Source organism: Ursus maritimus, unplaced genomic scaffold (genome assembly GCF_017311325.1).
Source record: "Ursus maritimus isolate PB19 unplaced genomic scaffold, ASM1731132v1 scaffold_23, whole genome shotgun sequence".
Taxonomy (NCBI): Eukaryota; Metazoa; Chordata; class Mammalia; order Carnivora; family Ursidae; genus Ursus; species Ursus maritimus.
Window position 1 is genome coordinate 45,363,084 of NW_024424786.1, and position 12,727 is coordinate 45,375,810.

Consider the following 12,727-nt stretch of genomic DNA (forward strand, 5'->3'; position numbering starts at 1 on the left):
TGTGTGTGTGTGTGTGTGTGTGTGTGTGTGTTTGAGGGGTTGGGCTACGGTCAAGAGAACAAAGGAGGAGAGGCTCCAACAGGAGGAGAGTGGCTCGGGGGACAGGAAGGGGCAGCAGGCACAGTGAGGTCTGGGTGAGGTCCACCTGCCCGAGGGGTGCGGTTCCCAGCAGGCTCTGAGCCGGCGCTGCACCTGTGTTTTGGACAACACCAGCCACAGAACTCCAACTGTTCCCACTCTGTGGTCTGTCTCGTGTGCTGGACTCTGTACAGGCCTCTGCCAAAGCGGTAAGACAGCGTTCTGCCTGCGGGCACCGGCCCGCCCCGCACAGCCCGCCTGCCCCCCCCACCCCCCGGCTGTTCACACCTCCGCTCCCGCCCACTTATCCAGCAAGCCTGTCTGGTCATCTCCAGGACGGGTGGGGGCCCCACAGCCCACTCGGGCCGGGTCCATGAGGACGAGTTGCCCCTGCTTCCCAGTGACCTGGCCGGCTCCCACTAAGTTGGGGAGCACCTCCTGGGGGCACCCTGCCAGCCACGGGGGAGTGTCCACCTCCCCGTGAGCCTGAGGGGCCTGGAGAGAGGGCCGGCGGGTCCTGCCTGAGCACCGTACCAGCCCGAGACGGTCCCGTCTTTCTCGCATTCTGGCTACGCGACTCTGCCAGTCCTGCCTGAACAGCCAGGAGGCCCTGCGACCTGGGTCCCCACTTCCTCTGTCACCTGCGAGGAAACAGCGGCAGGCCCAGGGCCTCACCCCGGGAGAGGCGCACATGGCTCAGGACGACGCCCAGACCCCTGGAGGAACGCGCACGCCCTTCTGAGGCCTCTCGACGTGTCCGTGGAGAGGGGACCGAGTCAGCAAGCGAGCCCGCGAAGGGCCGAGCGGCGCGCACACATCCTCACACAGGACTTGTCCGGGGCAATCCCCGGCCGGGCGGTGGCCAGAATGGGCCCGAGTGCCCCACGGACCCCACCCCTCACTGCCCCCCTGGGTGGCCCTGCTGGGAGCACTGACTCCCACCTTGCAAGGGACTCACAGCACGCAGGGCCCTGGGGATTGGCCTGGCAGGGCTGCGATAGCGGGGGAGGGCGGGCACGCGTCCCAGGCCAGCTGTGCCTCGGGGGAGGGCCCGCTGGGAGGCGTGGAAAATCAGCCATTTCCTCCACCTGAAGGAGCCCCTGAGGACAGCCGCGGCGACTGGCAGACAGCACTCGGCATCTGCCCCGCGGCTCTGGCCGGGTTCTACGGGGAAATGCTGAAAAACAAAGTCGTCTCTTTCTTGGGGGTGGGGGAGGGGGCTAGGGGAGAGAAAAACAATCTTCTCAGACGCACACGGCGCAAAAACAAGTGGAAAATGATCAGCTTGGTTTTCCACAAGTCAGAACGAGAGGATCGTGTTCCCGGACTTGGCGGGAAATGCCCCTGCTCTTCTCCCCGCTTGGTGCCTGGGCACTGGGTCCGGCCCCTGGCAGCGAGTGGCCCCAGCTCGCCGAGGGCAGGCGGCAAGTGGCGAGCCCTAGGGGAGCAGGCCTGAGCCCCACACCGGCCCCTCTGAGCCCCATGGCCCTGCAGCCCGGCCCGGGCGGGCCAGCGGGCACTCACTGTGACACGTGGGTGATGGGCGCCAGCAACGTCTCCCCCTCCAGGTCCAGGTCCTCCGCAAAGCTGTTGGTTCTCACAAAGTGGGCTGTGCTCACCTCCAGCAGCGTGGGGCTCTTCTTCACTGTGGGGATAGGCGTGGCACAGCACGTGAGGCCTCTGTCGAAGGCTCGAGGGGACCCAGGGGGCCCAGGGCTGCTCAGAGCCCGGCTCAGACACCCACCCCAACCGGCCACCCCAGCCGGGGGCACAGACTTGCACGCCCCGAGCCTTCCCCCAAACCGACAAGACATCTACTCGCAGAGCTGGGTGAGGAGGGGGGATGGTTCGTGAAGCCTCTGCCCCGAGGATCTGGGGGTGGCAGGTTAAAATGGCCCCCATGTGCCTGAGGCCTCAAAGGCCCATGACGCCTTTGCAGGGGGAGGACTGCCTGGGCTGAGCTCAGGTGTCCAGGCCTGTCCCCAGGTTCACAGCTGACACTCAGGTCAACAGAACAGCCGACAAGCACCGGTCGGCTGAGAGACCCTGACTCTCACCACCACTGACCCTCCTGCAGACAGAGGGCCTCGCACCGGCGAAGACCCAAGGTGGTCTCCTGCCCACGATGAGCCACAAGCCTGGGAGAGGGAAGCAGCCACAGAGCTCCTCCCCGCCTCCCCAGCTCAGGCCACGGCGCCACACCGGCCACCCAGACCCCAAGGGAGGCGTGGGAACCTCCTCGCCCCAACAGCCTGTGTCGCATTCAGGTCCCCGGGCCATCTTCGACAACCTGGGGCTGACGTCAGGGCTGATAAGGAGACCTACCCGGCCCGGATTTTCAATGTGGACTGATCTTTCTTTTCTCCATTTAAAGCTTTTATTTTAAAGACATAAGTACTCATTGTAAGAAGTGCAACAACTCAAAGATTCACGAAGGCCCGCCTCCTCCAAGGTCATCGTGTGAACGCCCTGTGGATTCCTAGCTCACCCCTCTCTGCTGGTCGTACCAGCGGACACCAGGTGAGACTTCTTTTTCTTATACAGGTGTCACTGCTCTGTTCCTGTCCCCCTGCGACATGCTCATTTCTCTACAGGTGAAGGAGATGTGGATCTGTGTCTGGGTGGTTGGACAGTCGTCCGTGGTTTACATCTGCCACAGGTCACTCAGCCACGGACACGGAGGCTCTGCTAGCTTTACGCCACTCAAGGCAACGATGCGCCACCCGTTTGTAAGAAATCCTGGCGCTGGGGCCAGGTGAGAGGGTGCGTCCTCGGTAATTTTAAGTGCCTTCCCAAGACGTTGTAGCAACACAGACTCCCCCAGCAGTGTGTGAACGTGACAGCTTGCCCACGTCCGGGCCCAAACCAGCCGCTGGTGCTCTTCCCGGGGCCGCCAGGCACGGAGGAAGCTGTTTGGTGCGCTGAAGGCCTGCTGTGGCCTGGAGGCTGTTTGGACTTCCTCCTGCAGAACCGACTTGCCTGTTCACATCTTTTGCTCATTTTTGCTTGTCGACTTGTAGGAATTGTTTACCGATTAAAATATTAACCTTTTGTCATGTAAGGTACAGAAATCTTCCCCAGGCTATCTTTGGTCTTAGCCTTTGAGTATGGTTGTTTTCATCCCAGAAAATGTTTTACATGTCTAAAGTGATACACTTATCTTTTGCTTTATGTAAAAAGAAGATTTTCCCACTTCAAAGGGATACGCCGGTCCCTGCATTTACCTGTGATGTGAACGCATGAATGTTCTGTGTACATTTTACCACATTTACCATTTATGCCTCACATTCTGGGTGGTCACCAACAATCTGAAAGTGTAAAAGGACCCTGTACAATCTTTTTAAAAATGTATTTTTATTTACTTTTTATTATATCATACATAATCTTAAGAAACTAACGTAAAACAGAAAATATAAAATTTCTCGAGGAAGACACAGAAGACTATCTCTGGACCTTGGATTTGGCAATGAGGTTTGAAGGACAACACCACAAGCTCAATCGGTGAGAGGAAGAAATTGATAAATTGGAGTTTATCAAAATCGCAGGTATATTTGCTCTGCAGAAGACATTGCTAAGGCAAGCAGAGGTAAGCTGCAGACTTGAAGAAGGTATTTCCACGTCTCCTCTTTGGCCAAGAACTCATATCGAGAACACATAAAGAACTTTTGCGACTTGACAACAAGGAAAGCCACCAAACCAATTTAGGAAATGGATTACAGGCAAGCGTGGAGAAGGGTGCTCGGTTCAGTCAACGTCGGTAGTCGTTAGGGAAACGCAAGGTAAACCCACAGTCAGCAACCACAACACCTTTCCTGGAATGGCTAATTGTTTTTTAAGGTTTTATGTATTTATTTGAGAGAGAGAGAGTGCCGAGCAAGAGAGAGAACAAGGGGGGCCGAGGGAGAAGCAGACTCCCCGACCAGGCAGGGAGCCTGATGTGGGGCTCGATCCCAGGACCCTGGGATCATAACCTGAGCCGAAGGCAGACGCATCACCGACTGAGCCGCGCAGGCGCCCTCTAGAATGACTAAATTTTGTTAAAGCTTGAGACCTGAGCGTGCCACGCCCTCACGAGGACGCGGAGCGGCTGGAACTCACTGCCACGGGTGGGAACGCAGAATGGTGGGGCCGCGCTGGAAGAGAGTTCGGCGGCGTCCTCTCGGGTTAAACATGCACTTGCCGAGCGGCCCAGCGGTCCGTCTCCCAGATACTCACCCAGGAGAATCGAAAATTTACGCTCAAACCTGTGCATAAACGTGTACAGCCGCTTCCCTCACAGTCGCCCAGACCTGGAAACGGCCAGGACGTCCTTCAGCAGGGGAGCGGGTAGACGCACGGTGTTCGAGCCGTGCAATGAACACTGCCCGGCAACCAGAAGAAATGGGCTAGTAATTCGTGGGGCAACACGGGTGACTCTCCAATGCATACCGCTAAGCAGTGAAAGAGACCAGAGGTACAAGGCTATGTATTCTGTGATTCCATTTACATGACATTCTGGGAAAGGCAAAAGTACAAGGACATAAAACAGGTCAATGGCTGCTCGTGTTTACGGGAGGGGGAGTATCTGACTTCCAAAGGGTTGCACGAGGGAGTGTCTAGGGCTGTGCAACTTCTCTCTATGATGCTCTGCTGGTGGATACATGAATCCAGGCATTCGTCAAAACCCACAAAGCTGTCTCTCTCCAAGAACCGATTTTACTGTTTGCAAACTAAAAAAAAAAAAAAAAAGAAAAAATCAACCAGCCTGTTCTAGGATCCTAGGAATGAAAGCAGACTGCAAAAAGTGAATTCTGTGTGACGAATGTGTGACATCGTACCGCATAGCACGGGGAGGATGGCAAGAAGGAGGTGGCCTCTTTGGACTGTCATAAACACAGGGCTCTAGTTGGTAATTGTGTTTCTCGTAGGGAAACTATGGGTTAAACAAATAAGTAAATAAATTATCAGTAACAGGAGCCAGGTTTCTCACTCTCTGAGAAGTACAGCAGTAAACGGAGTGTGTGTCATGGGGGGAGGGGGTGGTACAAATGACCCTGTGGCCAGAAATTTCAGTATGAACTTGTATCGCACGTCCCACAGACAGAGCCGTAATTACAGACACGTGCGTGTCCCTGGGTGACGGACGCATATATACTTCCTCACTCTGTCTGCAGGGGGGAAGCCGTGACAACCCGGCAGCCATGAGCACCCCAGGGCCACATCCTGGTTTCTTAACACCATCCACTTCCCGGTCGGAGGGACCAGGGCTCTCTGGCTGAAGACGGCAAGAAGGATGCATGAGGAGCCTGACGTTACCGTCGAGTGCTCCAAGGACGGGAATGCTCAGAATGGATGGGGGACATAGGTCCAGTGGGCACAGGAACTAACCCAAAGGACCCTCGATCAGGTGGCCAAGGCCAGAGCCATGTGAACCACACAATAAATCACAGGACTGAATTACAGCTCAAACACAAGTATCCCGAGCCCATCCTGATGCAAACTAGTAAGTGGGAAGGAGGGGCAGGCCTTCCTCCACGGATGAATGCTCAGAGCCGTCGGTGGAACTTGAAGGAGACTTCAGACTATCTCCCTCAGGTATCTCTTCACGGCTGCGGTGCTCTTCACACAGGTTCACCGACTCAGGCCCTCCCCTGAGGACAGCGCGCTCGGTAACTCGCCTCCGCGACTACACTCTGGAACGGGGAAGAACGTGTCTGACACGGTCTCAGCTCCGTGGCTCAAGCTGGCAGCGCCAGTGACAAATCACGCTGACGCAGTGCGGCAGGCAGAGCGCCTCTCTCCTGCGCCCCGCGAGCCCAGAGCCCCAGTCTCACCCGGAGACACCAGACAAACCCAACTGTGGGACACGGACACCCGGCCAGCCTTCCTCAAAGTGCCAAGGTCACGAGAGCCGAGGAAGGACCGAGGAGGCGGTCTCACGGATCAGATAGAACCCCAAGACCTGCTGAATATAACCGTGTCGTAATCGACGGATCCTGGAGCAAAGGACCGTGGTCGTTAGACTGGGGAGGTCCAAACGGATGACCTGGACTGCGGCTTGAGAACGGTGTGGCTGTGATGGTAACTTCCTGGCTTCAGCTGTGACACCAGGGTGACAGAAGGCCGTGCGCGTTAGGGAAGCTGGTGAAAGGTACCCAGGGACTCTGTACGACTTTGCCTCTCCTGTATATCCAAAAAAGTATTTTGAAAGCAAAAGTAAAACCAAAGCAAACCACAGCAAACCACAGCAACCCCAAATCGGAAGAACAAACAAACAAATCCTGTATACAATAGTACAGAAACTCTTCAGTGTCTAATCAAGGGAATGCAAGAACCCTAAGGAGAGATGGTTAGGCCTTGACGAGCGCCATTGAAGAAGACATAACCTAACTCGGGGGAGAAACAGACTTCTGTTCCACGGACTGGAAGACTCCATGGTGAAAGGGTCGTCCTCCTGGAACCATAATAGAAACCCTAAGGTTTGTGTATTAGAACGGGACACCCGATTCTGGAATTGTTCTGGAAACGCAAGAAGTCAAGGTTTGGCAATGTTCTCGAGGAACAGCGAGCTAGGAGCACCTCCTCCCCCGGATACCCCCGCAGGGCTTACAAGCTGTGGCCGGTGAGACGGGGCGAGGCGGCCGGGCCAGTGGGACAGGGTGGCGCATCGGGAAATAGCCCGCGTGCGTGGGGACGCTCACCACGATCTGAGGAGGCTGGCGCAGGTGGGAGACGGCCCTCCGGGACAGTTGGCTGTCCATGTGGGGAAAACGCTAAATTGGAGCCCCCCCCCCCCCCGCCATATACCAGAAATTCATCCTCGGCTTTCCGGGCAATTGAAGACCTACGAAGAAAAGCAAATATCTAAGGCCTTTAGAACTGAGCCTACAAGGACTGTCTTCACGATCTCGGACTTCCGAGGGGTTTCCTAAGACTTAAACAATATCCGTACAGGAGAAGGCGGATGGATTCGGAGACCTCAGCCAACAGCACCTTCAGGAGTAAAAACACGACCGCGGGAGAAGCGTATCCACGACACAGAAGGAACTCATGTGAATCAACAAGGAAAACATAAACCACATAAATGAAGAACGGGCAGCAAACGAGCACATCAGCAAAGAAGGATCCGGACGTCCAAAGAACACGTGCTAAGGTGTTGTGCCTGACTCGCGATCAGGGAGAGGGAAACCAGCGCGGGAGCTCACGGCCCGTGGGGGCGAGGGCCGCCCTCCAGCAGGAAACCGCACAGACATGACTTAGTCACACCCGGGAGAAGGGCTCTGAGCGAAGGGCTCTGTGCCTGTGACATTCCCAGAGAGCACAGCAAAGTGACCGGTAAGCCTCGAGGAATGCGAGGACATGCAAAGGCTCCCAGGCCTGGGAGCTGGCGAGAGCACTGACCGCCCCCATTTCAGAGACTCGGGGCTGAGATTCAAGTACCCTGGGTTATATTATACAGTTGTCAAGTGACAGAGCTGAAACTCCGTCCAGGATTCAAATGTTCTTTCAAGAAAAAAAAAAAAAAAAAAAAGGAAAGGAAAAAGAACACAAATACATATTTTTATGTCTGCATCACTTGTATACAGAAGGAAAGAGGGGCAGAATGGTGGCTGGAAAGCGGGGCTGCTTTGTAAATGTCCGACATGACGAGTGCCATCTCCAGAGCCCGCGGGCCGGCAGGAGTGGGGGAGCCACCTGACCCCTGAGAAAGGCCCAGCCCTGGTGTTTTAGGAAATTGAGCTGTGCACATCAGTTGGCCGCCCAGAGCGGGTGGGGCTTGCACCTGCCAGAGAAGAATGTGTGCTGTTTGGTTTAATCCTGGGAACAGCACGAGGGGCCCGCAGCAAGGGGCAAAGAGGGGTTCCACAGGTGTGTTTTTCCAAACCCAAAGGAACGGCGCCACTCTGCGCCGTGTGTGTGTCGGAGACCGCGGGGTCTGCCTCCCCCCGTCACAGGCAGGCAGTGGCCGGGGGGCGCAGACCACCCCCCTGATTCCCGTGGCTGTCACAGCTGCGGCAGGAGGCACAGGGAGTCTGGGGGATGGGGCCTCGCGTCCTCACCAGATATAGTGGCACGCTGCCCCCTTCAGGCACGGGCTTAAGGGCAAATGCCGGGTCCCAGGAGAGCGGGCTGGTCGCCCCTACCTCCAAGAAGCCCGAGATGGGACAAGACAACCAACGGCCCTGGCCTCCCAGCTATGGAGCAGGCCGAGCCCACGAGCCCAGGAGTCCACGGGGCACCTGCCCTGCCAGCTCATGGAGACACCCGGCTCCCAGGAGGCCCGGCCCCGGGGGAAGAGCTCCCGGTGTCCTGGCGACAAGGAAGTCACACTTCCATTAAGACGGTCCCAGTGTTCCGATGCTTTCATTCCTTGGCTGCCTTTGCCTTGTCAAGGCCAGAAGCTGGGCCTAAGTTTTCAGGGCAGAACAAAACAATTTTGTTTTCTAGGAAAATGGGAGGTGTGGGATGGCGAGCGCAGCCTCTGGCGTGGCGACCGGCACAGCTGGCGACACCGGCTGCCAAGCCTCGCCCTCCCTCCGGAGAACAGAACCGAACAGCTACAGCCTCCTTCCCAGCCGGCAGCCCTGCTCAAGAGGCTGATTTCAAGTTCCTTTAAAAAAATATGGGCACAGAAAAAAGACTGGAAGGAAATAGACCAAAATGCTGACTGTGGCTGGGTTTGGGTGAAGAGACGGTGGGTGACTTTCGCATCCTTCCTTCTCACGTCATGTTTTCTGATTGGGACGGCACGTCCACGCGTCCGGGAGGCGGCCGTTTGTGCAAGGCTCCCACCCTGCGCCCTCTGGTCCCCCACCCCGCCAGGAGCGACCCCCTCGGGGCCCTAAGCCTGGGCCCGCCACGCATGCGCCCCAGGCCTCCTTCCCAGCGGTGCCGGCCCTCGTGTCCCTTGGCTCCCCACACGGCCCCCTTGCTCACACGGCGAGACCAGGTCAACCCCAACACTGGGACACGCCTGGCTCCCCCGAGATGCAGGAGGGGACCTCCCCTTCCCCCTCTGCTGCTTCGAGGGTGACCCCATTTCGTCATCACAGTGGCCCCGTGGGACGGCAGCTTCCATCCCTGCTTCTAAGTGAGCAGACTGAGCTCGGAAGGGTGCAACCTTGTGCCCTGGGTCCCCCACATGAGATGGGGCCTCCAGCAGCAAGTCAGACTGGCCGCAGGCTGCAGCCCACCCTCCCTCCCCCGGCCCTCCACCCTGGGGAGAGTCTCCCTGGGAACTTCCCCGCCGTCCCGTCCCCTCGTCCCCTCGTCCCCTTGTCACGGATTAAAAGCCTGTGTAATCCCCCAGGTGTAACTGGAGTTCTCCCTGGAGCTCTCCCTGCCGGGCGGGCGTGGTCTCCTGGGTGCCTGGCCCTGGACCTCGCCTCTCACCTCCACCCCGGCCCTCGGGGCTCAGGCACAGGCGCGGTCCCTGGGTCACCCCATCCCACGGGGATAAACAGAAGCTGCCCCTGTCCTTCCCGAGTCAGAGCCCCTTCGCCGGCCCCCCCAAGAGTACCCCTCTTGGCGGATTTGCCAAAGCCCTGCAGATCCAGCACCGTGAACGGGAACCCCCTCCCCAGGGCATCCGGACAGCTGCAGCCAGCCCTGCGTGACATTGCTGCACCGCGGCCCCAGGCCCATGCCAGCTGCCTGTGCCCGGCTCACAGACCCCGAGCCAGCACAGCCACCACCTGTGTCTCCACTCAGAGGCGAGAAGTAAGGAGCATGGACAGAAAGTGTAAAAGCCATTCCCACAACAGCTGCCAGGGACAGGGGCGAGGAGTGGAGCGAGAATGTATATTCACAGCTGGTACCCAGTTCCGCTAGGAAAATACCTTGCTCGAGTGGACACCTGTTGTTTTCGCCTGCCCGGCAGCCAGGCCTGGCTTTGGCGAAGAGCTTCCGGAATCGTCCTCAGGGAGCGGCCCTTTCCCCATTCCCAGGCTGCAGGGTTCAGACACCCACAGGCTGTCCCCAAAAGGGGCCCATGGCCCGGGATGGCTCGTACCCTGGTTGGGGCCAGGGCCCCGGACCCTGGCAGGAACAGTGGGGGAAAGAGACGGCCTCTGTCTGCTGGGTTTGCTGAGCTGGTGTCCATTTGTTCCCCTGGGAAGGGGCTACAGCCGTCCCTGTCCCCGTCCTCATCCCTGTCCCCAGGGCCAGTGCATGGGGGGGGGCGGGGCAGGGGAGAGGGAGCGGGAGAGCAGAAGAGGGAGCAAGGCGGGTGGGGGGAGAGCACAGGAGGGGGAGGGTGAGAACAAGCAAGCGAGATCGTCCCAGCCCCGGGGTCCAGCTGTGTCTGAAACAGCTGGGTCCAGATGTACGAGCCACAAAGTGTCCCTTTTGTGCTTCAGCTCGCTTGACTTCGGGGTTCCATCATTTGTTACCAGGACAGTCCTCAGGAATGTGTGTGACAAACAGGGGTGAGGTATGAGCCTGAAGGGAGGGATGTGGGGAGTCAAGGTCCCAGGGGAGCGCGGGAGGCACAGGGCAGAGGGGACGAAGGGGCTCCCCGAATGCTGGTGGCTGGCCTTCTCCCGCTGGGATGCCAGCCCGCCATCTCCACCCCTTCCGTGAGGCCCTGTCCGCGCCCCACGTGAGGGGAAGACTGGCGCCGACCGTGGAACACGCCGGGCCTCCTGTCCGGTCAGGGATGTGCGGATAGAGTTGACATGAGGGGAGCAGCCACCTGAGAGCCAAGGGCAGAGGCAACCTTGGGAGTCCTGGCCAGATCTGGGGACCCCAGGCTTTCCACGCCCCCCGAGTAGAGGGCACGGAGGCCCCTCGCCTCCCCTCACAGCAGAGCTCGCCGGCCCCCGGACACACGAGCTGTGCACCCCAGGGTGGGGTCTGAATGGCGGGGGCGCTGGGGCGGCCGCGGCGCCAGGACAGGGTCAGCCTCGAGCGCGTGCAGGAAGCGAAAAGGGAGCAACACAGCCACCCACATGAGTCTGCGACCCTCTGGGGTCCCCGTGCTCAGGAAGTCCCTGTCCAAGCTTCCCAAGACACGGTTTCAGCGGCTGGTTCCCGGCAGCAAGAGCGGCCCCGGGAAACGTTAATATACAATGGAATCTGGGCTCAGTGCTGTCTTCTCCAAGAGTTGAGCTCACAGGACATTCCCAAGAAACCTCTGGAGAGGTGGGGAGGAAAGTTTCTGGAGGTCTTTGGATGAAGAAAACAAAAAAGTGGCCTTGATTTTCAAGGCAAAATTACAGAGGAAGAAAAAAATGTTTTTAATCTAATTAAGAGCGATCTTTTCACCTTCATCACAACATCGCGGAAACGTGCCAGAGCCTCACTTCACACAATAATCAGAGCAATTAGTGAGGGAGAAGCCTTGGAAACCGGTGCAGATGTTCTCAGAATGTTTAATGGGGAAATGAGTTGCAGGCCTCGTTCTCAGCATCCGGCTCCAGGCCCTGGCTACCAAATCCAGACATCTGCTGGGGCCCCACCCCCAGGCCCCGAGGGCGCGGGCTTGAGAAACGCAGGTCCCTTCCCAGGCCGCCTCCCAGCCAGGCCAGATCTGGGGCTGAGAGGCTCCCCACAGCTCCCCAAGCTGGAGCCTGGACACATTCGAGCCACCCCAGAGCTGGGGGGAGGCTTAACGTCAAAATTATGTGAACAACTGATGTCAAAAATAATCAGCTCAGCATAGCTCCCCCACCCCGTCCCTGCTGGCTGCAGGAGGGCTGGGAGGCAGGGAGAGGGCAGGGGGCCCTGAGGGGAACTCGGCTACGACCGCCCCCCTCCCCGTGTCCCCCAAGTTCTCACGGACACCACTGTGTTGTGAAAGGACAGGGTGGCATCTGCCCACCATGGGCACAGGGGCCCCATTCCGATGCTGCTGGCCTCTTTGTGGGCCCAGGAGTCAAACTGGTTGAACACGAGGAATTTCCAGTCATCAGAGAGCAAATGGAGAAACAGGATGATGCTTTCCTTAGGAACTGGTTGGTTCCAGAGGGCGGGGGGCACAGGGCTGGTGTTCTCGTAGCCCCTTGCGGGCCAGGCGGCTCGGCAGAGCTTCCCGGAGGGAGCACGGCGCTAAAGGACCCAGGCCGTCCCTACTCTCCGGGACCTGCCAGCTGCTTTTGTGAGCACCATCTCTGACCCCGGGGCCGTGCAGCCACACAGGCTCGGCCAGAAGTGAGAGCGGGGTGGACCCCCTGCGGGGCAGCCCCTCCCCCCCCCCCACCCGGCAGACAGATCAATACCCTGGCTCCCTCACCAGCTGGCAGGGCGGCTCTGAGGAATGCTCTATGCGGCTTCCCAGCTGCCCACCGCGGAGGTCGTCTCAATAAGTACCCAGCACAGGGTTCCTGAACTGGGCTCTGTGTTCAGTGGAACTGGCCCGAGACACTGTGGCAGGAAGCTACTGGAGCATTTTAAGTAGGAGAGCAGCAAGGTCCACTTTATATTTAAAGAATTCCCTTGAGTTGCTATGAAGAATGGAGAGGAGGAGGCAGGGATGAAACTGAATGACCAGTGAAGACGGAAGGCCAACCACCCAGGCAAAGGGATGGCAGCAGCGTGGCCCGGGAAGGGGGCTGGAGGGCAGGCCAGGGGTGGGCGAGGTCCGGAGAGTTGAGAGAATCTGCCGATGGATTAGACGGGCAGATGAAGGAAAAGGTGTGCCTCCGGAAGACCTCCAGCCAGGCCCAGAGAC

General features: G+C 58.5%; 1 protein-coding gene across 1 annotated transcript in view; it reads right to left on the reverse strand.

The window, feature by feature from the left end:
- Window positions 1-12,727, reverse strand: part of KCNQ1 (potassium voltage-gated channel subfamily Q member 1) — a 334,785-nt gene that overhangs the window by 186,018 nt on the left and 136,040 nt on the right. The window contains exon 11 of the mRNA XM_040639632.1: window positions 1,603-1,723. Within this exon, the coding sequence (XP_040495566.1) occupies window positions 1,603-1,723 (121 nt within the window). The remainder of the gene's footprint in view (window positions 1-1,602; window positions 1,724-12,727) is intronic.